General features: G+C 43.9%; 2 protein-coding genes and 1 long non-coding RNA gene across 6 annotated transcripts in view; 2 read left to right on the forward strand and 1 right to left on the reverse strand.

Moving 5' to 3' along the window:
- Positions 1-260, reverse strand: part of TSEN15 (tRNA splicing endonuclease subunit 15) — a 30,791-nt gene extending 30,531 nt beyond the window's left edge. For both annotated transcript variants that reach the window (XM_081492415.1, XM_081492414.1), the window contains exon 1: positions 93-260. In XM_081492415.1, the coding sequence (XP_081348541.1) occupies positions 93-218 (126 nt within the window). In that variant the 5' untranslated portion in view covers positions 219-260. The remainder of the gene's footprint in view (positions 1-92) is intronic.
- An 80-nt stretch (positions 261-340) lies between these two features.
- On the forward strand, positions 341-5,697 carry LOC145506886 (uncharacterized). The gene is made up of 3 exons (XR_014054418.1): positions 341-435; positions 1,650-2,679; positions 3,070-5,697. It is a non-coding gene; the product is annotated as an uncharacterized LOC145506886 (long non-coding RNA).
- A 3,100-nt stretch (positions 5,698-8,797) lies between these two features.
- The window catches only part of COLGALT2 (collagen beta(1-O)galactosyltransferase 2), a 113,994-nt gene continuing 97,364 nt past the window's right edge, over positions 8,798-25,427 (forward strand). The window contains exons 1-2 of one of the 3 annotated variants that reach the window (XM_081492417.1): positions 23,410-23,591; positions 24,269-24,467. In XM_081492417.1, the coding sequence (XP_081348543.1) occupies positions 24,331-24,467 (137 nt within the window). In that variant the 5' untranslated portion in view covers positions 23,410-23,591; positions 24,269-24,330. Of the gene's footprint in view, positions 9,429-23,409; positions 23,592-24,268; positions 24,468-25,427 lie in introns of those variants that run through there. The other 2 variants (XM_081492416.1, XR_014054420.1) reach the window with 2 other exon arrangements.

Here is a 25,427-nt window from a genome sequence, read left to right on the forward strand (position 1 = left end):
GGAGTCAAGGGCCCAAGGGGGAGCATGGCCCGAGGGTCCCGCCTTGGGTGCAGGCCTGGACAGGGCGCCCTGCTCTGCTCGCGCCTGCTGACCTTAGGGTGCGTGCCCATCCAGGCGTCCTCGGGGGCCCACGGGTGGGCGCTGCCGCCGCCGCGCTCGCCGCCCGGGCGCACATCGCCGCAGCCCGCGGTCGGCTGGGACTCGCCGCGCTCCTCCATGCCCGGCCGTGCGGCGCGCCGGTAGTGCACCGCGCTGCGCTCTCCGCGCCCGGCCAGAAACAGAGACTCACGCGTCTGGGTTCCGCCTCCGCGTCGTGTGTTGCGCCGGCGCGGGAGAACTCAGGTGCTGGGAGGAGGATCAGCCCCACCTTCAAACAACATAACTTGAACCTGAGCGAACGCACTCCCGTCTCCGTCTGAGCGTATTCGGACCTGGGTAGGTGCTAGCGTGGAGAAGGTTCAGGAGCTCTTCATTCTCCCTAGATCAGCGCCGTTTACAGCTCTGTTGAGAAAATGGGGGATCCTTAAGGCCTCTTTGCCCTGACGTGTCAGCTCCAAGTGTGGAAGTGGATGAGATCTTCAGAGAAGAAAGTGGAAAGGAGAAACACCGGAGTTTCAAGAACCGTATTTTTAGGGTGAACCGACCTTTTAGGATTAGAGGAGCAAGAGTAAACACGAGTTGTTGTACATAAACACGAGTGGTCAGAAAAATAGGCTGCAAACCAGCATAACCATGTGCCGTGGAAGTCAAGAAGGCTGAGCAGTTACAGACAGGCAGCCTAGGACATTTTAAGCATTTATGGATTTACTGTGAGTGAAATAGGGGGACGCCAGAAGTTCCTGTTATGTTTCCTGTGTCCCTCTGCCTGAAGTGCTGAGACTAGATCTTAGGGGTCAAGGGTGGAAGCAGGACTGCCTAGGAGGTATTGCGTTAACCAAGGCAAGAAATGACTCTCTCAAGAGTCAAAGTGCCAGACAGGGATAGAACTTCTGCTTCCAAATATGACAGACTGAGACTATACCCCAGGAGGAAACACCTATAAAAATTGAACATAATACAAAAATAGAAAATAAATATTAGGACAAATACCTAAAAGGACATAATACAAAAATAGGTATTCCAGAATACCCTGGAATGCGAACAGAAGCACCTTGAGTCTAGTCAGGAGGGCAAGCTTGGTTGGAGGGTGATGAAGCACCACAAGGAAGATTTCCCATTCCTTGGAGTTTAGCTTGAGCTAAGTGCAGGATGAGTGACTCATTGGAAAAGACCCTGATGCTGGGAAAGATTGAAGGCAAAAGAAGAGGGTGGCAGAGGATGAAGTGGTTAGATAGCATCACCAACACAATGGACGTGAGTTTAAGCAAACTCTGGGAGATAGTGGAGGACAAGGAGGCCTGGTGTGCTACAGTCCATGGCACCGCAAAGGGTCCAACAGGATTTAGTGACCGAACAATAACAACAAAGTACAGTCTGGGAGGCAGGTTCTTCAGCAGCAGGGGCACAGGTGGGGAAACTCTCAGTTTTTCTTATCTGGAGAACCAAAAAAGTGAAGCCAGGAAACTTTGAAAGCTGAAAAGATCAAGAAATCCCCCAAGGGTAGGAGCCAGAGAGAGAGGACCCCCTAACTCTGCTTTCATCTCTGACAGATCCTGAACCACCTGGAACAAAATCCCAGCAGTTCACTTAAAAACAAAAGATCTGAACTGAGACTAGAGTTGTCCCCAAAGGAAGGGAGTTTACAGTTTAAATTTAGTCAAGAGAATCACCTGCTAATGCAAAGAAAATAATACTCATCATAGCAAAATAATGCAATCCAGGACATCCACAATTCATCAGTCATAAAGTCCAAGATATAATTCAAAACTAGTGACATATGAAACTCAAGAAAGTGGATCACATTTTCTGGAATCTGACCCTGAGATGAATCAGATGTTGAGACTGACAGATGAAAACTTTAAAGTAACTATTATAACTGTCCTCAGTGAAGTAAAACACAACATGTTTTCAGTGACAAAAACTCTCAGGAGACAAACAAACCTCATCAGAGAAAATGAAAAAAGGGGTCAAATGGAAATTCTGAAACTAAAAATTAAAATTTCAGAAATACAAAATTCACTGGGTGGATTTAACAGCCAGATGGAAATTACAGAGGAAAAATTAAATGAATTGAAGGTACAGCAATCATCCAAGACATCATCCAAAGTGAACAACAAAGAGAAGATGATTTTTTTTAAAAAAATAAACAGAGTTCATAGAACTGTTACGTGATATCAGACAATCCAACATATATGTAAATGAAATACTAGAAGGAGAAAAGAAAGAGAATGGAATAGAAAAAAATGAAGAAGTTAATAATTCCCCAAGTTTGAGGAAAGAAATTTACAGGTACAAAATGCTAAATGAATACCAGGTAAAATAGACACAGTGAAGTCCATGCTGAAGTCAAACTGTTGAAAGCCAGATAAAAAACTTGAATGCATTCAAAAATGCATTATGTATAGAGAGAAGTGTATCCTGTGATGTAAAACCACACATGAAGATTCATAAATTGCCCTAGAATGTATTACATTTGAATGAACTTACTAACCTTTACCTCTTCAAACAGCTGCTAAGCCCTAAAGAAGCAAATAACTCTGAAATTAGTAGGTTCCTTGACAGTAATTCAAGTAATTAGAGGTAAGTAGATCTTTCTCTCTCTCTCCTCCAAAGATCCCAGTCAGTTCAGGTGATGGTATTTAGAAGCATTTAGGAGCATTCTGTTGCTCATATGAGGAAAGGGGAAGTTTTATAAATAAGGAGATCCAGTGGAACTAGGTACTATGTGAACAGATTCAGATATCTTCAGGGGAATATTTTCAACTTAAGGGGAAGAAAAAAAAGATGTATGGGGCAGAGAGGTTAGAGAATCCCAAATGTATACAGAAAGATATATCAACTGAAAAAAAAAGCAACAGGCTAATGCTATCCTTTGGCAAATAAATGAAGTTCTTTTGCTTAGAAAAAATGTGATCTAGTTAAGCATGAATATTAAATGTTTCTGACTTTTAATGTCATTGTCTATTACAGAGAGTTGAAGAATGAGAATAGATTGTCCCTTGGCTTCTATACTAAGCGATGGAAACTTATTTATAAATAAATCTTGGTGATTTGGAGTAGCTAAGAAAGAAAACAAAAGATTTGGGAATACTTAAATAGCCTGGTAGGAGAAGGGGACGACAGAGAATGAAATGGTTGGATGGCATCACCGACGCAATGGACATGAGTTTGAGTAGGCTCCAGGAGTTGATGATGGACAGGGAAGCCTGGCTTGCTGCAGTGCATGGGGTCGCAAAGAGTCAGACACGACTGAGTGACTGAACTGAACTGAACTGAAGAGTGTCTACTACTGTGGAAATCCAGAGTAAAATGCACTCAAGAACAGGTTAGAGTTTCAACTTCTCATAGACTGAAGAATTTCTCCTTTTATAAATGCTTCCGTGGTTTAGTATATCAGAGAATCAAAGTGGTTAGGAAAAAAGCTCAATAAGTAACAACAAATGAAATTCTTCCTGAGTGTACTGGGTGATATCAAATTCTGTGTAAGCTGGCACTTGCTCTACTGATTTCCCATCTTGATATCTGAGCCAGACCATTTTATTCCTGCAAAAAAGTCTATAAAGTCCAGGCCGAGACATTAATTCAGTTAGAGTCTCCAGAGGAAAAACAAACTTTGGATTGTGATGTGAATGTTTAATGTGTTAAAAAGAAAACATTTTTACACAGTGTTATATTCAACAGTGATCTCAAGCTGAAAATTGCAGGCTAGCATTCTGGATCAGCTTTAATTCTTTGGTTGTAAGAATGTTCATATGTATCTTGTTCCTTTTTTTGTACACAAAGCATGTAATTTCCCATTCTCTGTGTTTCCCAGAGAAGGTAAGATGTTTATATTTTTAGTAAAATATTTAAGATGCTATGATATTTTACTATTCATATGCATGAGTTTGTTTGAAGAACCTCATACATACAGAAAAGAATTTAGAATAATCAAAATATCTTCTCTCCATTTCTCATAAACTTAAGAATGCAATCTAAATTCCCCATTTTAAGAATCAGGCTATAGTAGATTTAATTTTTAAAAATACTGCTTACGTTTGGAACAAAACAACAACAAAAGTAAGGTACCTAGAATAAAGATGAGCAAACCCTTTATGGAGAACATAAGAAATGTTACTGAAGCTCATTAGAGAAGTATGTCTGTCCATTAATTTAGGTCTTCTCTAATGAGCTTTAATAACATTTATAGATCAGTTTGAAGGAAATTGCCATCTTTACAATACTGATCTGTAAGTTCTAGCTATTTCAATCACGGTCTCAATAGGGGTTTGCCTAATACTCTATAAACTGATCTCGAAATGTGAGCATAAAGGGCCAAAAACAACCAATACCCTTCTGATGAACAAACTGGGAGAACTTATTATAAAGGTCTATAATTAAGAGTATGTGATATTTCTACAAGGGTAGATAAATAAACCAATGGAATCAAGTAGCGAGTCACACACATATGGACAGAGATGACACTACAGATGTAATGCACAGTTGAGGCAATGAATATGTGTATATGTATAAGGCTATGGTTTTTCCAGTGGTCATGTATGGATGTGAGAGTTGGACGGTGAAGAAAGCTGAGCACCGCAGAATTGATGCTTTTGAACTGTGGTGTTGGAGAAGACTCTTGAGAGTCCCTTGGACTGCAAGGAGATCCAATCAGTCCATCCTAAAGGAGATCAATCCTGGGTGTTCATTGGAAGGACTGATGTTGAAGCTGAAACTCCAATACTTTGGCCACCTCATGCGAAGAGTTGACTCATTGGAAAAGACCTTAATGCTGGGTAGGATTGGGGGCAGGAGGAGAAGGGGACGACAGAGGATGAGATGGTTGGATGGCATCGCTGACTCGATGGACATGGGTTTGGGTAGACTCCGGGAGTTGATGATGGACAGAGAGGCCTGGCGTGCTGCAATTCATGTGGTCGCAAAGAGTCGGACACGACTGAGCGACTGAACTGAACTGAACTGAATATGTATGACATATACACACGTAGGTATGAAGAGAAATTGGACCGCTAATTGCACCATAAAGTCTAATTTCTTCTTTTTTTCCCTCTTTAAATTATAGCTGATTTACAATTTTATATTAGTTTCAGATGTACAATATAGTGATTCAATATTTTTATACATTATGCTCCATTTAAAATTATTATAAAATAATGGATATATTTCCTTGTTCTGTACAATATATACTTGTATCTTATTTATTTCATACATAGTAGTTTGATCTTCTTAATTTCATAGCCCTGTCTTGCCCTCCCCCCTTCCCTCTCCCCACTGGTAATCTATAGTTAGTTTTCTTTATCTGTGAGTCTGTTTCCATTTTGTTATGTTCATTTATATTCCACATATAAGTGATAACATACAATATTTGTCTTTCTCTGTCTGGTTTATTTCACTAAGCATAATACTCTCCAGGTCCATCCATGTTGTTGCAAATGGCAAACTATTATCTTGTATATGGCTGAGTAATATTCCATTGTATATATACATACCACATCTCCTTTATCCATTCATCTGGGGATGCATGCTTATGTTGCTTTCATATCTTGGCTATTGTAAATAATGCTGCTGTGAACATTGGAGTAAATGTATGTTTTTGAATTAGTGTTTTCATTTTCTTCAGATATATACTCTGGAGTTGGACTGCTTCATCATATGGTGGTTCTTAGTTTTTTGAGAAAGCTCCATACTGTTTTCCAAAATGGCTACACTAATTTACATTCCCACAAACAATGTACTAGGCTTCCCTTTTCTCCACATCCTCGCCAATATTTGTAATTTGCAGACTTTTTGATAGCCATGCTGGCAGGTATGAGATGATGTCTCTTTGTGATTTTGATTTGCACTTCTCTGATAATTAGCAATGTTGAGCACCTTTTCATGTGCCTATTGGCCATTTGTATGTCTTTTTTTGAAAAATGTCTATTCAGGTCTTCTGCCCATTTTTTAACCAGGTTGGTTTTTTTTCTTTGATATTAAGTTGTATGTGTGTCTCTGTGTGTGTGTTAGTCACTCAGTCATGTCCAGCTCTTTGTGACCCCACAGACTGTAGCCCACCGGGCTCTTCTGTCCATGGAGTTCTCCAAGCAAGGATACTGGAGTGGGTTGCCATTTCCTCCTCCAGGGGATCTTCCCGACACAGGGATCAAACCCACATCTCTTATGTTTCCTGCATAGGCAGGTGAGTTCTTTACCACTAGTGCCACCTGGGAAGAACTATATGCTTTTATATGTCCTTAATATGTTTTTATATATTTATAAAATAGAATGGTTTTTATCAGTTTAAAATAAGATATTTAATCATATAAATTCAAAATTACTGAGCTTGAAAATCTGTATATTTAAACTAAAATTTTGCTTTTGAGACTTTAATCACCTGGAGACTGCAACTCTGCCATATGGTTGTGGCCATTCAATATCATATATTCATAAATTCAATATGATATTTGAAAGCACTGTGTAAGCCAACTATACATCAGATATTTAGCTCATTTTAACCAAATTTTTAGCTTTTCTGTAAAAGATTATATATATAATTATATAAAAGTCATATAGTATTCCAGATTTCTCTCTTCCCACTTCCTATCCTGCCCTCCAGTCATGCTCTTCTCATTGCCATTCCTCATGCTCTGTGCCCTCTCACTCTTTTGCTTTTATAGTTCCATCAGCCTGAAATTCCAACCTTTCTCAACCCTCTATCATTTTCCTAAAATATGCTCCTCATTTTCAATACTCGGTTCAAAGGCATTTCTTTAATGAGGCATTTCCTAACCATCCTCACTCCCTTCCTTATCCTCTTTTCCTACCAGTTTATGGTATTTATTCATTAATTCAATATATATTAATTATCCATGCATTTCCAGCACCCATGCCTTGGCACAGTAGGCACTGAAAAAATGTTGAAACAAATAAGTGAAGACAATTTAAGAAACATATCTAGTCTTTTTAAATGAGATAAAAGAATGTATTTTAAATTTGTATAAATGTGTTTGGAATTGAAAAACATTTTTCTATGGTAAGTATTATATAGTTCTTGGATACGGGCCAGAGCTCAGACAAAACTTTGAAAGTGGCACAGTTTAATTTTATCCCTTCCCATTTCAGCCACTGCTCTTTTTCTCACACTACCCTCCATATCCTTTCCCCACTGGGACTTGGAGTCCTCAAGCTCACATATCAGAAATCCACAGAACTTGCTTTGTCATTAAAGGGTGCCATGCTCCATATGAGGATCCCATTCTGTTCCCTCCATCAGAGCTTCCTGTAGTGCACCTCAGTTTAGGTATTGAGATTAGGAACTCTGATTTAATTCACACAAATGTAGGAATAACAGAAGCTATTGCCTAATATTCTTCTCTCAAGTGTTTTAGTGTTAAAATTGGCATACTTGTCAATTTGAATGAATGTTTATGTTGTAGGATTTTAGGCTGGCTAAGACAAGGGAATAAAAAAATCCAAGTAGTGAAAAAAACAATGTGTGTGTGTGCTCAGTCATGTCATACTCTCTGCAATCTCATGGATGTAGCCCACCAAGCTCTTCTGTCCATGGGATTTCCCAGGTAAGAATGCTGGAGCGGGTTGCCATTTCCTTCTCCAAAAGATCTTCTCGACCCAGGATTGAACCCATGCCTCCTGCAATTGGCAAGCATTGGCAGGTGAATTCTTAACTACTGAGCTACCTGGGAAGTCCCCCAAAAGGTATTTTGGTGCAGGAAAAACTAGCCCTGTTCATTCTGCCAAGACTGCCTCCTCCAACTCTGACCCTGCCAGATAAAAAGGGCAGGACACCTTCTGCCCCTTTCTCTGGAGGAGGAGGATTCAAACACTCAACACCTGAATGATTGACATTTAGTAATTTCATAAATGGTCGTGGAATGAGAAAAGAAGGCAGGAACTTAAAAGGCTTTTACATAGGAAGAAATTGATGTCCAGAGAGGTCAAGTCTCCAAGGTCACACAAAGAATAAGTGACACACGTGAGACAAAAATTTAGCTCCAACTTCCACACACAAAGAACTTCCAAAAAAGAATTCCACACAAAAAAGAAATCTAGTAAAGAACTTCTTTACTAGCTTTCCTCCATTGTGTTCAAAATTAAATATCCTTTGATGGTATATTTCCTAGCATTTTCACGTTACCTGCTAATTACGTTCTTCTTCTACCCTTCCTTCTTTCTTCCTTATCCTCCCTTCTCTTCCAGCATGTACAGATTTTCCCTGTCACAATTTATCAGTTTGGGTCATTAAGGAAAAAGAAAACCATCTTAAGTGAATCTGGTCCTTAACCTGCCACCTTTTCAGGAAGTTCAGGATCCTGAGTTGTCAGGTAGAGGACATTCCCCATGAAGAGCTTTCCTTTAATTTGAAGGGTTCGATCTGGCTCTAAAATTCCCCAGGTTTTCCAACTAGATCTTATTGGGGAGACTACTCAGTCAAAAATGAATTAAAAGAGCACTTGAGGGTGAGGAAATACAAACATTCTGCCTTCGTGGAAGTTTAAAAAAAAAACAAACCTGTTTATCATAGTAATGAATCACTGGGTGACTTTCCATTTTAGAACTCTACCCATTTAGTCAATAGGTGCATTATGAAAAACTGGATACATTGCATCACTGTGAAGGACTTTAGACTGCGGTTTGCAAAGGCAGAATAAATTTTCTTGGAGTCGTACCGTTATGTACACACGCTCGCTCGCGCGCGCGCGCGCGCGCACACACACACACGCATTCACACGCCCATTGGCAGACACGGCCACACCTCACAGCCCTGGGGAAAGCCACAGACCTCAGTACAAGCTGAACCTGAACTAGAGGAACTTTCCGCCGGACTCGGGACAAACAGCCGCACCGACACGACTGTCTGCGAGTCTGAGTCCAGGCGGGCGCCGGCGGCCGCAGGTACTCCGGTGCGCCCGCGACGGGGCCTGGGCGGTGCGGCGGCGGCTGCAGCGGGAGGGTCCCGGCGGCCGAGGCCGTGCCAGTGCGCGCGCGCCAGCCTCCTCCCCTCCGCCCCTCGCCGCCGGCCTCGGGCATCCGCGCCGGGTCGTCCCGCCGCCCGCCACGGCCCGGAACATGGCCGCGCGCCCCGCAGTCCCCCTGGCCTGGGCGCTGCTGCTCCTCTTCTGGGCTCTGCTGCGCGGCGGCTGCCGGGCGCGCTTCGCCGCCGAGGCGGACTCCGAGGACGACGAAGAGGAGGCGGTGGTTTTCCCCGAGTCTCCCCTGCAGAGACCCACGGTGCTGGTGGTCGTCCTCGCGCGCAACGCTGCGCACACGCTGCCTCACTTCCTCGGCTGCCTGGAGCGCCTGGACTACCCCAAGAGCAGGATGGCCATCTGGTGAGCCGGCCGCGCCGGGCTGGGGGGCCAGGGGGCCGCTCGCGACGCGCGGGAGACGTGGTGCACACACCCCTCGCTGCCTGCCCGGGTCCTGGCGGATCAGCGGTTGCGGTCGGGAAGGACGCGCGCGTCTGTGTGCGCAACGGGTGCTACTGGGGATAAGTAGCCCGCCCGGAGCTCCCCCGAGGACAGTACGAATCGGGGTGACCTCGTGCCTCTCCCAGATAGAGCTGGGGAGACGCCGCAAACGTGCTAGCTTCTCCGCCTTTACACTCGCGAAGATTCCTTTTTTCCCCACCTTTCATCCTTCGTCCGGGAGTGAGGGAATCAAGGTGCCCGTCGCCGCCGCCGGCTCCTTGGGACGCGACGTGGTCTGTCACTGCGGCTAGCAACGGGGAACTCCGGAATGGCTTGGGTGCGCCGCCCTGGCTTCCAGGTGCCGGGCTCTCATCTCAGAGGCTGGAAAAGTGGCTCCGGGTTCTCCCCGGGTGTGAGGAGAAAGGGGAGGAGTCGAGACCCAGAGATTAAGGCTAGGTGAAGCCCGCTGCATTCTAACCACGCCACCACGGTGGGTGCTGTCTCGTCTGAGCGCTCCAAGCTGTCCCGTCCCGCATCCTGCCTCCCTGCCTGGGCCCAATCCCGCCGCTGATGCAAACATCACCAGGTGCCTTGGGGTACTGCGCCCTGGGGACTGAGCAGCCTCAGGAAGGCAAACAGATAAGTTTTGATGCTCTTAGAACAGAGACCCGGGCCTGGTCCCTGTGCTTGCTGCGGGGAGGGTCAGGGCATCAGTGGGGGTGGCTGCCCATTTCAACTTTAGAACTTGGCCCTGTCCCCACATTTTTGTATAAAAGCAGGTATCGGAGGGTGAGAATTTGGTGGCCACGTGAGCCGCGAAGGAGCCAGTGGGGGAGGAGGTGTTCGCTGATCACGGGAGATAAGCCACAGGTACATGGACAAGAGGCCTTTGGTCTCCGGAGGAAGATAGAGCCCAGGTCACTGGGGAACGATTTCTGTCTTGTGGTGATAAAGGGAGCTGTCCACAGACAAGATATCCTTAAAGCCTTGGTGGGGCAGAGAGGGAGAAGGAAGGATAAAGCAGTAGCTGGAACTGGCAGCCCAAGGGTACCTGGTGGGCAAAGTGCAGAGGTGAGAAAGCAAACATGAGATATAGTACCGCACTGTGCTATACACTGCCTTACTATATACCCCGTTATACGTGCTGGCTGCCACGGAGGAGGGCATGTTATGTGGAAAGTGGGAACATTGGTGCGGCCAGGTTTTAAACCAGAGGATTTTTTTTTAACCATTTCAGTACCAAAAGAAAATTTCGCAAGTGTCAGTTTTCAAATGCTTTCTTCAAAAGAGATGTTTTACAGTTTGGCGTGTCTTTAAGCATTGTTTAATTTTGAAGAACATCCCAGTAGTTACTAGGAAATTAGTGAGTGCAGAAGTGAGTATGAGGCACTGGTTTTGCTATCCAATGTACAGACATTACCCTTTTTATCATATAGTAAACTTGGCACAGTGGTAAAGAATCCTCCTGGCAGTGCAGGAGATGCAAGAGATGCAGATTTGATCCCTGGGTTAGGAAGATCCCCTGGAGCAGGAATTGGCAACCCACACTAGTATTCTTGCCTGGAAAATTCCACAAACAGAGGAGCCTGGCGGGCTACAGTCTGTGGGGTCTCGGAGTGTCGGACACAACTGAGTGACTGAGCACACACACATGCAAACTTTTAAGAGATACTATGATCCTTATTTTACAAACAAAGAAACTGAGACTTGCATCAGTTTAGTAACTCCAGAATTAATAAATGATTAAAACGGGAATTTTAACCCTAGTTTGTTTCTAAAGACCGCCTCCAAAAGGATAAAGGGAACACGATGTAAGCAAAATGTATATAAACCTATAAGCTACACATTAAGAGACTTGATTTGTCTGTCACTAGCTTGTCTTGGTTTGGGGCCAGTTGCTTGGGATTCACAGATATCAGTTTCCTTATCAGTAAAATGAGGGAATTAGAGTAAGTGATTTCAGAAATTTTTTTCTGGCTCTTGAATTCCATCGATTGTGTGATATGATCAGAATCACTCAGCAGTGATTGTACATCCTCAGTTCCCTGGATGTTCCAGATTCTATGGATGTTGGTGTTCTCTTTAGATAGAGAGCATTCCAGTTCTGCGTAGACCTTAGGGATCCCTTTTCCCTTACCCTTGTTTGTGGTTTATGGGATTGTACCTGTATGGTCAGTGTTGGAAGGTTAAGGCAGAAACCCACAGCTTGGGTAAGGCCTTGGGCAACCCCTGCATTAGCCAGCCACTGAAGACTCTTCTTTGAGTTCTGGCTTAGAATGTGATATAATTTATTAGGTAAAAATAATAAAATGCCAGTTTTTAAATAGTCCTTTACAGCTTTCAAAGCACTATCACCAGCTGTGTTACCTCCTTTGACCTTTGCTACCATCTTATAGAGAAATAAGATTATCTCCATTTCATAGGAGATATTGTGTCTAAAGTAACTAACTTAGTGAAGATTATATTGGCTTGTTAATTTCACAGGTATTTAATAATAAGAGCTCACAGTTCTTCTGAGCACTTTACAATTCATTTTCTGGTTTCATTTTCACAATAACGCCATCAAGCATGTCTTATTATTATACCTTTTTACAGATGAGAAAACTGAGGTACAAAGAGGTTGTGCAAGCATGTAAGTATGTGCTCCTAATCACCTGCTTTTGTGAGAACCAGACACTGTGCCCTATTCAAGTGGTAAAAGGTTAAATAAGATGTGGCTCCTCATAGATAAATATGGCTTTGTTTTTTTTTTAAACTAGGCAGTGTAAGGTGATCTGAATGGCATTTGTAGCTATTGGGAGAGAGTGACAAAAGACTTCTAAATCAGATTAGGGCAGTTGTGTGGTCATGGAAGATTGTTTTTTTTAGGATAGTTGACAGTTTGAATTCAGTTTTGAAGGACAAATAGGAATCCACAAAAAAACCTGGGAAGGAAGGAGGGTTCCAGAAAGAGGGAGCGGCAAGTAAAAGAAAAAGGCACTGGGACATTAACCAGAGCTTCCTGTCAGGGGAGATAAAGTGAGTGGCAGGTCTGAGTTTTGCAAATCTCCAAACTGGAGCTGCTGACTTCATGACTAGCACTAGAAGATTATTTGACTGGGAAGGTGATGGGTTATAACCCTCCAGGAGAGGCAGTAACTCAGTTTAGGATGCTGCAGCTTTGAGGGGCTTCTACCAATTACTTACTCCAGTCTCAGTCCCACACGCTACTCAACATTCTGAGATGGCAAATTGACTAGTATCCACTCTGCAGAGCTAACACACACCAGTGTCAAAAATAGACAGTGTCAAAAATTCCCAGAACTTTATATAAAACAGAACCATGTTAAGTGTAGGGACTGGGTTGCCAGCTTCGATTTCATCTTATTTTAGTAACTCTATGCAAACTCACTCTTCTGCTTACCTTTAACAATGGCGGGAGGAGTATCTGATGAGATTTCTTTCCTGTATGAGCCTGATTCAATGATCACATTCAGATTTCCCAGTAGTGTGATGTTTTTCCCTCAGCTAAAGTTCTGGGCCAGATCTTCACTGAGTACCAACAAAATGACCTGAAAACGTCTTCAGAGGATGAGTGCAGTTATCTCAGCATCAAGTTTATTGTATCCAACTGAATTAAGGAAAGTTTATATTTTAGAGATACTTTGTACCAGTGAAAGGGAGAACTTGTCACATCATTTACCTGTCTGATCTCAAAACCCCACCAAACTGTTTTCCTTCAGATATCACAATTGTGTGATAAGGAACTGAGATAATCCTTGTGTTCTAATTAAAACCTGCACTGGGTTAATGGAGATCACTGCTCTGCTGAGATGAAGGGAACTGGTCGGGATTGTAACCTGCGGCAGTGCACTTGAGTGGATTTTCCTCAATTCAGTGGAGCCATGAATAGTGGCCTTAGCAGTAGAGGGAAGGCTGACCTCATCCCCCCTTCCCAAACCTATGATTAAGGGGGACAGTGCCCAGTAATATGATGATGAAAAATGGAGCAGGGCCCAAGGAAAGACACTGGGCCCAAAAGATACATTAGTTTGTGTTTTGGAGAGCCTGCTGTTCCCTGTGGGAAGACAGTTGGGATTCACAGTCTGTGCAGTCACAAGGCAGTAACCATCGTGTAATTACAGAACAATTTGGGCATTTCATTTGGTAGAGTTCTGAAAAGTAATATGTATGCTAACTTGGAAACCATCATGTGGCTTTTAAATAAAGAGATGTTTCTGTTGACATAAACACTGACAGTGACAAACTTCTACTTGTTCAGGGTACTGAGCCTGACATTTTGCACACAGTTTTATCTGTGCAGTGTTTGAGGATTAGCTTGGATTTATATCTACATTTTAATGCCCAACCAGTAGCATTTTGTTGAATGTTTAACTTGATATACAAATATAAGTGTGGTTTATAAAATGTTCCAAACTACTACTAATGCTAGTTTTCATCAGCAGTGAAAATGATGTCATATTTTTTTCATTACCGTCTTAACATTAAGTGTTTTTGTTTTACTTCTAGATGGAAGTTTCAGCTCATGGCTGAAAACATATATGGTACTTGAGTCCACCTCTATCCATTAGTTTGTTTTCCTCACCGTATGCTCACCTCCTTCCCCCTACTTTTTCTCTCAAGCCTGGCAGTTTAGTTTGGAGGGGAGAGTATGAAAATTAGAGTCAGATAGACTAGGGCTCAAACCTCCTGTATGATCACGGGCACATCAGTGAAGCTTTAAGCCTAGCTGCCTCAACTGGAAATGACTAATAATTATACATACCTCAAAGAGTTATTGGGCTTCCCTGGTGGCACTAGTGGTAAAGAACCCACCTGCCAATGCCAGAGATGCAGGCGACAAGTGTTCGATCCCTGGGTTGGGAAGATCCCCTGGAGACGGGAATGCCTACCCACTCTAATATTCTTGCCTGGAGAATCCCATGGACAGAGGAGCCTGGCTGGCTACTGTCCATAGGGTCACAAAGAGTTGGACTTGATTGAAGCAACTTAGCATGCTTGCACAGAGTTATTTTAACAAGCAAATGAGATAATGTAATACAATGTTTTTTACACATATGCTGCTGCTGCTGCTGCTAAGTCGCTTCAGTCGTGTCCGACTCTGTGCGACCCCATAGACGGCAGCCCACCAGGCTCCGCTGTCCCTGGGATTCTCCAGGCAAGAATACTGGAGTGGGTTGCCATTTCCTTCTCCAGTGCATGAAAGGGAGAAGTGAAAGTGAAGTCGCTCAGTCATGTCCGACTCTTAGCGACCCCACGGACTATAGCCTACCAGGCTCCTCCGTCCATGGGATTTTCCAGGCAAGAGTACTGGGGTGAGGTGCCATTGCCTTCTCCTACACGTATGCTACTAAATAGATAATAGTTGCTATTTCCTATACGTCTTTTCCTTTTGGTCTCATCGCCATTACATTTCTCTTCCTTTCTCTTCTCTTTAAAATGAAAATTTTAAAGAAGAAAATATGTTCAAGCTCTGTTTATTTCCTTCCTTACAACAAAAATTATCAGCATAATGGAAATTAACATTTATGGAAGGGCTGTTCTAAAAACTTTGGTATGATAACTGATTTACTCCTGACAGCAAGCCCAGGTGAGAAGTGTCATCACTGTCTTCACTTTACATAGGAGGAGACTGAGGCACAGAGAATTTAAAAAACTTGTCTGGGCTCACAAGGCTAGTGCGTGGTGGAGCCAGGATGTGATTCAGGCAGTTAATGTCTCAGACTGACTACAGATGGTCCGTTTAAGATCAAGAAAGGACCAATTAGTTCTAGTTTTTGCTTCTGTCAGTTGACCCAACTTAGAAAGATAAGAGTGCCAGTGTTTCTTTCAAAGAAGAATGGCCCCTTCTGCTTGAATGACACAAGGACTCAGTGGTTCCCTTCCGCTGTCTTGTTAATTTCATCAGTTAGCTTAGGCACTTTATAGTTACTAAACTCTGTTCTGTGTTGGTAGATTTTATAGGAATAGAATGAGACTAAATATATGGGTTGTACATAAATATACAGGTCACTTGCTACAATCTCAGCTATTAGCAACAGAAAAATTTATCAAGGATTTTTAGTGACAAATGAATAAGGTAGCATATTCATATGCATGGTGATGGCAACATTTTGGTAAGACAGAGGGTCAGCTTTTCAGCCTTTTTAATTAGTGGTCTTGGATTTGATTGACACATAAGCTCAACTTTCTTCCAAATAGTTGGAGAAAACTATCAATCCTCCTCCCATCCTACAATTTCAAAACAGGATTGGACCTCAGAGTTACATGTTTCCTTTGGGTAAAAACTGAAGTCACCTATCCTTTTGCTCGAGTTCAGACAAATTGCTTACAGAGTTAAAATGGATGCCTAAATTGTCCTGGATCTGTTTTATTAATTGACTTCCACAGGTGCAGAAACCAAAGCACAGGGTAGTTAAGGGATGCTCCCCCAGTATATTATATAATGAATAAGTGTTGGGGTGCAATAACAGATTTCTAGATTTTTAAACCCTTTGTTGCTCGGTGGTTGAGTATTTTCTAATGCTGAGTGTTTTATAATCAGTATTGCTCCTGGTTTAAAGGAGCAGGTAGTTTTTCTAAGCAGGGTTTGGTTTCACGGATCTGTCCTCAACTCGGTTCTCCCTATGATTCTACTGCTGAGTTTCTTTGCGACTCCAGGTATATAAGCACGCTCCCTGTGGCCCTCTCCCTTGACTGTCTCGGTGGTCAGAGGAATGAACAATGAAAGCTTTGTAATCAGAAAGGCTATTGGTTGTGCCTCAGTCCTTTTTCCAGGACTTACATGTCCTCATGGGTCCTGTGATTGTGAGGCACTGTCTTCAAGTCTAAGACACACGATAGTAGGTCCATTATAAGGCTTATCTAGGGAGTATAGTAGAACTATTATAAGGCTCAGTTCTGCACATTTCTTCAAATCATGTAACAATATACAGTCGAGTTAAAGTTTGAGAGAAAATGATCAGCCTGTAGCCTGGTTGTTAGTTCTATTCCCCAGTTGCCATCTGAGGTTACCAGTTACCATGAAGAGGTTGCACTGTAAGTGTTTAAATCATGGCTATTATTCACCAGGAATTACAAAATGTGTATACTGTATATGTCTTGACATTTATTCTCAAAGGAGTGACTTGTTCATTTAATTGCATTCATGTTCTCAGCATATGAAATTACTGATTTTTTTTTAAAGTTAAATCTGTTAGAGTCCTTGTAGGTGGCTCAGATGGTAAAGAATCTGCCTGAAATGCGGGAGAGCCGGGTTCAATCCCTGGGTTGAGAAGATCCCCTGGAGGAGGAAATGGCAACCCACTCCCGTATTCTTGCCTGGAGAATCCCATGGACAGAGGAGCCAGGCGGGCTACAGTCCACGGGGTTGCAAAGAATTGGACAAATTGAGTGACAGTTTTTTCAAGCATTTTCTTTCCTGACTGTTTCTCTTTTATTTAATTTTTAAATTTGTTTTTTATATTTTTATTTTTCTGGCTGCACCACATGGCATGCAGGATCCTAGTTCCCTGACCAGGGTTTGAACCCGTGCCCCCTGCTGTGGAATCGTAGAGTCCTAACCACTGGACTACTGGGGAATCCCCCTGAAAATTGTACACAGCAACAACTGTTGAGCTAGCTAGCCCCTGTCCCCTGGACTTTGTCGAGGCAGTCATGTCCCCATCAGGCCCACACTGTGGGCACTTGTGATTGGCTCCTGCTGTCTGAGTCTCGAATGTGGCTTGCCTGACCCCTGCAGGCAATTGCGTGGTGACCACAGCTCTCTGCTCAGGCTTCTCAGGATCCCTAGGACTCAAGTAGTGAGTGCTTTCTAGAACCAGAAGGCTTGGCAAGCTGCCAGCGAGTGACCTAGTGGTAAAATGATCAGGATTGCGTTACTTTTCCCTCGGCTCTCCATTCCCATGGTTGGAATGCTGTGTGTGAATGTTCATAAAGGTAAAAAAGCATCTCGTTATAGGTGGTAATTGAAAAGCCATGCAGTATATAAATAGGAGTGGGTGTAATTAATTCCCTGGAACTTGCTGCCATTCAGAGCCATGAAAACAGAGCATTTGTGGTCGGTGACATTAGCCAAGTCTCTTGCATGAATTAAACCTTAGATTTGGCTGGAGGGCATTTCTTTTCCTCTCTAAGAGCACCATACAGAAATCCTGTCCGACTCAGACTTCCCATAATGGCTTCATGACATCCTGCCAAGGCTAAATTTATGATTTTGTAACACATCTCATTTAATTGAGGCAGTAATTGTAATTATTTTAGTTGTTTGTCAGGTTCAGCAAGCTGATGCCTCCCCCTGACTTAACTGGTTTAGCTGATGAGATTTTGTTCCTCTGCAAACATAACGCAAAGTAATCTCCTTTGCCCCAACATTTTTGATTAATGTTTCAAAACCACTTAGAAGATGTACATTTCAAAAAATGTAAATGATTGCATAAGTAATGATCCTAGGCTGCACACCCCTAAGAAGATGACAGAAGGCTGTGGCTGGGGGTGGGGGGCAGGCTGCCCTGATGAAGCAGTCTCCTGAGTATTTAGTTTAAGGGATAAATGGGCTATGTTGGAAGCATTCTTCTCACCTCCTTGTTTGGATCACTTCAAAGTGTATTGAGGGACATATCAGGCTAGAGAGAGGAAGTTCCTTAAATGGAGTTTTCCCCATTTTGGCCATTGCCGTGATCTGAACGTCTGTAGGGACCACAAAGTTCATACGTTGAAATCCTAACCCCAGAGATGACTCTGTTAGGCGGTGGGGATCTTAGGTGTGCTTCAGTGAAGCAAGAATGGGATTAGTGCTGTCATACAAGGTCTCCACAGAGCTCCCTCCTCTCTTCTACCACGTGAGGACACCGCAGGAAGTCTACAGCCCTGAAGACGGCCTTCGCCAGAACCCGGCCATGCTGCCATCCTCATCGTGGACTTCCAGCTTCCAGAACTATGAGAAACAAATTTCTGTTGTATTTGAGCTACCCTGCTACCGCTGCTGCTAAGTTGCTTCAGTCGTGTCCGACTCTGTGCGACCCCATAGACGGCAGCCCACCAGGCTCCCCCGTCCCTGGGATTCTCCAGGCAAGAATACTGGAGTGGGTTGCCATTTCCTTCTCCAGTGCATGCAAGGGAAAAGTGAAAGTGAAGTCACTCAGTCGTGTCTGACTCTTAGCGACCCCATGGACTGTAGCCTACCAGGCTCTTCCGTCCATGGGATTTTCCAGGCAAGAGTACTGGAGTGGGTTGCCATTCCCAGTCTGTAGTATTTAGTTAGAGCAGCCCAGATAGACTAAGATGGCTGTCAAGCCCAGGAAAACCACGGAGATAGCCCAAAGTGCCTACATTTTAGACAGTGAAGAATAGAACTCTTACTCTCCAGTTGCTTTGCTTTCTGAGAGCAATTGTATACATTTTGGAGGTGGGGATGGCAGTGGACCATGTCCAGCTTTCCTGTTCTTACAGGGCAAGAAATGATTCTGTGAGAAAGAGGAATGTGTGGTTGTATGTTGATTAACATTCTCCCTAAAAGTCATATTGGGTGAGACATTGCCACTTTTCAGGGTCTTGGAAAAGGCAGGATTTCCAACAAGTTCCAACAGTGGAACTTAAATTTCTGGGCTATCCGTGAGAAATATGGTCATGGACATTTGGAGCCATGGCATTTCCAACACAGAGTCCCTTGCTGGACTGCTGGACTGCTTTTTCGTCTCTTGATTTCCAGCCAGCCCCATAATTTGTCCAAGCTCCACACACCACGGTGATTATGGCTGAGACCCGCCAAGATAGTGGAAGGTTGCTGCCAAATGGAATCAGGATTTTTCATGTCATCACTGCACCACGGAACAGTAAGCTTATATGCAGCTCTTCCAGGGCTGCCTTCCCTCTGCTGGAAGCAGGTGGGGTGGAAGTGCTTTCAGACAGTCAGACCATGTCTTGCATTTCAAATACATTTTGTAGAGTTGGCCTGTAAGGCTCAGAACAGCCAGGATGCTAAAATATTTTAGAAAATCACAAGCCTCCCCTCTGCCTTTCCTCAATCTTGTTAGACTCTGTGTTCAGTCGCCAAGTTGTGTCCAACTCTTTGCGATTTCATAAACTGCAGCACAGCTGTCCTTCACAAGCTCCTGGAGCTTGTCAGACTCATGTCCATTGAGTCAGTGATGCCATCCAACCATCTCATCCTCTGTTACCCCCTTCTCCTCTTGCCCTCAATCTTTCCCAGCCTCAGGCCTGGAATCTGTGTCTTAAGCATGTGCACAGGTAACTTATCTGCACCTCTGGGTCTGGGAACTGCAGGAGATGAGTGCCCAGAAGGCCCCGTGAAGAATAGGGGGCCCTCATGGAGGGACTGAAGGCTGTATGTGCATCCAAAGTACAGGCCATGGGATTTTCAAAGCTTGGAAAGTTGGCACATGCTGGAATCTTCTAAACCTCAGGTTCCAGATGCTTAAGCAATCAGGAAGGCCAAGGGGTTTTATTATTAAGAGAAATTGTAATGTACAGGATTACTAAGAAGAGGCTCTGCCAGGCAGCATCATTTGTATTTTTTACAGAGTCAAGCACATGTGTCCTCCCTTCTTCCAATAATGGCTATTTAAAAAAAACTTTTTTTTAAAAAATTTAAGGGAGTGCCTCAGATTGTCCATTATATGAAGAGCCTTGCACTGGGGCTTGATATAAAATGACACTCCCTCCAACCCTCTTATTTGCTCAGTTATCTCACATCATGAGCTCATTAAGTATTTAGGTTTATAGAAGAAAAGCTGTCTACTGATGAACATCTGTTAATAGTCTAGAGGGAAATCAAACCAGTGCATTTCTTTCTATTGAGTGGTAGTCATGTGACCCACTTCAGGACCCATATCCCCTTATCTTGCTTCTTTTGTGCTGGTATTTAATTTTCTTACCTTTGATTTTCTCTTTGGCATGTCATTAAAACTCCTCCTATCATGTGTGAAAAGAATAAACAGTCTATTAAATAAGCTTAGTTGAAAAGTGAAAAGTGTTAGTCGCTCAGTTGTGTCTGACTCTTTGCAACCCTGTGGACTATAGCCTGCAAGGTCCCTCTGTCCATGGGATTTTCCAGGCAAGAATACTGGAGTAGGTTGCCATGCTCTTCTCCAGGGGATCTTCCTGACCCAGAGACTGAACCCAGGTCTCCTGCATTGCAGGCAAATTCTTTACCGTCTGAGCCACCAGGGAAACCCAGTTGAGTTGAAGTTCAGCCTTAATATTATGATATTACCAAGTTCCTAACCTGGTGTCTGCACTGGTTATGAAACCAAAATAGAACTTTTTGGAAATTCACGCTATTCGAGTCTGCTACACCAAAGATTTTTCTGAGTTTGCCACTGCTGCACAATGGTATGTTCAGGGTTGGTATAGTAGCCTTATTACAACCTCACCCACAGGCAGCCTTCTCTGGGGACGATCACAACTCAGTTGCTAAATCTCATACTGTTTACACGCTTGTTTTATCGTGTCCTTTCGGTAACACTGTAAATGTCCTCAAGTATATGTGTCCCATTTTCTTTTCAAGTCCTTCCCCTTCTCTGAAGTATGAGCTGCATTCCACAGCTCCTTGCCTCCCACCAAGAAGATCATGATCACTTGGGAAGGAAGGTGAGGCCAGGTGCCCTGGGGGTCTCCAGGACCGTGGCCTCCAGCCCAGAGCAGCCTCATCCATCTCCCCCCACCCACCTCGTTTTCTAATTTATGTTGTCTTGTGGGTTTGCCCTGGTGGCTCAGCTGGTAAAGAATCCACCTGCAATGTGGGAGACCTGGGTTTGATCCCTGGGTTGGGAAGATCCCCTGGAGAAGGGAACGGCTACCCACTCCAGTATTCTGGCCTGGAGAATTCCATGGACTGTATAGTCCATGGGGTTGCAAAGAGTCAGATACGACTGAGCAACTTTCACTTCACTTCTGTGAGTGGACAGGGAGGTACTGTTCACTTGTGTCACTTTGAACAATCCCTTATTCTCTCTGGACCTCAGTTTCTGCTCCATAACAAAAGAGAGAGGTACCAGAACTGTGGCTTTAAAATGTGGCTGCTTATTAGAATCACTTGATTAAAAAAAAAAAATATATATATATATATAAATACTGATACCTAGGCCCCACCTAGGGATCACTTAGGTCTGAATCTCTGCAATAGGATCAGGGCAAGTGACATATTTTGAAAACTTCCCAGAGAATTGGGACTGTGTGGCCAAACTTGAGAACCCCTGGATGAGACAGATGTTCTCTGGGGTCCCTTCCTGATCTGACATCAGTAGCCCCTTCATGGAAATGCTCAGTCACTCAGTCGTGTCTGACTCTTTTCGACCCTGTGGACTGTAGCCCAACAGCCTCCTCTGTCCACGGGATTTTTCAGGCAAGAATACTGGAGTGGGTTGTGATGCCCTCCTCCAGCAGATCTTCCTGACCCAGGAATCAAACCCGTGTCTTTTTGTCTCCTGCATTGGCAGGTGGATTCTTTACTACTGAGCCACCTGGGAAGCCCCTTCATGGAAGTAACCAGATCTAAGGAATTTTCATGAAACATAGCACTGCACAATTGACGTTTCATGGGCCCTCAGCCGAGTTTTAGATCTTTTGGGGAGTGGCCTAAAAAAAAAGTGTAAGTTTTCTTGGAAGCTCATTATTTCATGCTGTTGTGTGTGTAAAAGTTGCTTTAGTTGTGTCTGACTCTTTGCCATCCTATGGCCTATAGCCCACCAAGCTCCTCTGTCGCTGAGATTATCCAGGCAAGAATACTGGAGTGAGTTGCCATGTCCTCTTCCAGGGGATCTTCCTGACCCAGGGATTGAACCGTCGCCTCTTAAGTCTCCTGCATTGGCAGGAGGGTTCTTTATCACCAGCGTTCACCCTGTGGTGTACAGTGCCCAAAGATGTTCCCCTAAAGAGTTGTCTCCTGCAGAAGGCCTGTGCCACATGATGACTGAACTGCCAAGGGGATGTGGCAGCAAGAGGGCTGGCCTTGAGAGCACAAACTGGAACTTCTCAGGACGGGCCTGTGTGCCCCAGGTGGAGAGCAGTGGTGGCCCGGGCTTCCTTCCTGCGGCACACAGAGGCTGCCCCTTGGCTAAGGAACTGTGGACATCAAGGCCTCAAAGCACATTCAGGCAGACTGTGGCTGCTCAGGATTCCTTCCCAGTGTATGTTTTGGTGTGCTGCCCAGCCTCACTTTCAGGCATTCTGTTCCACACTGGTGCAGGGCCTCTAATCACCCCTGGGTATTGCATTTCTGATGTTACTTTTAATGGCTTTGGAGTCTAGCTTCTTTTGTTTCTAGATTTGCATAAACAGTGCTGCCTTTGTCCTGTGGTCTTGACACAGCTTCAAAGCCTTGACTGAGCATCAAAGATGCACTGAATCCCCATTTCTTAGGCATCAGATTGCAGTAAGGCCAGCAGGTGACTGAAGGTCACAGCCCCACTTCTGGGCCAGTTTGCTGTCTCCCAGAGATTAGATTCTGCCAAGGCCCCTTTGATAATGGTGCTGAATCTTAATAACTTTTTTCAAAGCCTGTGCAAATGCTCATGAACTAAAGGGACCCACTGCTGGCATCTATCTGAGGAGGAAAGGAGAGTAACTCACTAATATTTGCTGAATCTCACCCCCAGCCCCACCCCATGAGAGGCAGATTATTAAGGGTCCCTCTGGGAAGCATAGAAACCTCAGGTCCACTGGCCAGTCTTTGCTGATGTTGGCAGTGGTGGCCAAAGCCTCATTTTCCCATGGAGCTTATCAAAATAAAGGCAGTAATTGAACTCTTAGTTATCCATGCCTGGATGGCCTGTCTTTTGGATACACAGAGGCCAGCTTTTGATAACAGGTCAGCTTGGTCCAATCATCCAGCACCCTGCTCAGCTGTCTCTCTCTCTATCTTGGTGTTGCCCAGAAGTTGTATGTTTAGACAGTGGAGAGTGATTTTGATCCCAGAAACATTCCACATAAGGCATTCCAGTATGACTTTTATCTGGGTTTTTAGCTGTTTGCTCTTTTGCATCAACTATGCCATGACCACCCCATTCTCAGATTTTCTTGAATTCTCCACCTTGCCTTGGTCTCTTCATCTATACCCAGTGCCAGGTAGGCTGATTTTTAACGACCTATCTAGCCACAGCATGCTATGAATTTGTAGTTCCCTGATTGATACCATGAAAAATAAAACAACTTAGTCTGTCGCCACATTATTTAAGATGCTTTTTGGGCCTTTTTAAAAATTTGTACTTAGATACAACTTCTCAGTACTTTTGACTTAGCCTCGTCTCATAACATTGCTGAATAGACTGATGGTTCATATCTATAACAAATTATAAAATTTTTTTACCCTTTGGGATGGTTAATTTTATGTGTTAGTGGTGCCTGGATATGTGGTCAGGCATTATTCTGGATGTTTCTTGAGGGTGTTTTTAGCTGAGTTTTATATTTAAATCAGTGGCCTTTTGAGTAAAGCCTTCCATAATGTTGGTGGGCCTCACTTCATCAGTTGAAGGCATGAACAACAAAAAAGACTGACCTCCTCCAGCAAGAAGGAAATGTGCCATCAGACTGCCTCTGGACCTGAACTGCAACACTGGCTCTTCCCTGAGTCTCCAGCCTGCTGGCCTACCCTACAAATCTTGAACTTGCCAATATCCATGACTGCATGAGCCAGTTCTTTAAAATATCCCCCCTGCAACAGATAGATAGGAAGTAAATATATTATATAGAGGTATATATTATATGTATTTTGTCTCCCCTTCTTTCTCTCTCTGACTCTCCAGCTATCTGTTGGTTCCGTTTCCCTGGAGAACCTTCACTGGTATAACCTCTATCCTGAAAGAAAATGCCATCCATCTCTTTCATGAACAACAACAGCCAAAAGAAGGGTTGTGCTGAGAAGAAAAAGAACCCAGAGAATTATGTCAGAAGAGAGAGTTCCAGATCTGAAAGCTGGGAAAACCATTGCTGTGGGCATCTGAGGTGAAATAGTTGTGGCAAGAGTGTATATATTGACTTTTCTCATGCGTGCAAGATAAGTAAGTGTAGGTTTTCCTTAGAAGGTGTTCCCCCTCCCCCCCTCGCCTTTTTTTTTCTTTTTTGAAAAGGCAGAAGTAGGAGTTTGGCATTTGCCAGTGTGATGGGAAACAATATACATGTTTGTTCTTTGCAAAAGCTGCTGGCCAGAGTGCAGGCCTGTGTCTTTTGCTCAGTCTACTGTGTGAGGGAGTTAGCTTGCATGTGCCCTTTGGGGTTAGGAGAACCTGGCAGTGGAAGTCAAGTGTCACCAGGCTGATGGGCTATTGCACTGAAGTGATAGCGCCTCCCCAGAGAGAGGCTTTACTTCACAGCGGTGTCATTTATTGTGGAGATGCTAAAGATCGGTCTCCACTGACACCTCCAGAGACTGGAGGCGTGAGTGCCTGTGAAAGGTCCTTGTAAGATGGAGCTGGTTGGAGCTGTGACTACCCTTGTCGATGAGTAACATAGAAGCAGAAGTTGGTTTTTCATCTCTGGGCTGTAGAAAGATCAAATCAGGAAGGCAACAGTTTTCTTTTCCAGAGAGAGTTCTCATTGGTGACTCTTGGACTTACATTCCTGGGTTCAGTCTAAAATGAAACTTCCTTTTTTGAACTGAGTAGAAAAGCAGTCTGTCTGCTGAACCAGAATGATCTTGAGAAAGCCCTGCTCTCTGGCTGCCTCACTCATCTCTCTCTGATCTTGGCTACTCAGCTGGTACTCTCAAGCTGTTAGCTAGCTGCCTGCATTCGCAACCATCTAGCACCAGCTGTTTTGAGTTTCTGGAGAAAGAATTTTTCTAGGATGCCTTTGTTATACTGGGGTTCATGCATGGTAGCATAAAATGAGCTAATGAGTTTTTCTTCTGATATAACAGTAAATGTGACTTAACGCACAGAGGGTCAATTTCTGCCCTGAAGTTAA

Source organism: Giraffa tippelskirchi, chromosome 5 (genome assembly GCF_054371585.1).
Source record: "Giraffa tippelskirchi isolate mGirTip1 chromosome 5, T2T-mGirTip1v1.2.pri, whole genome shotgun sequence".
Classification (NCBI taxonomy): Eukaryota; Metazoa; Chordata; class Mammalia; order Artiodactyla; family Giraffidae; genus Giraffa; species Giraffa tippelskirchi.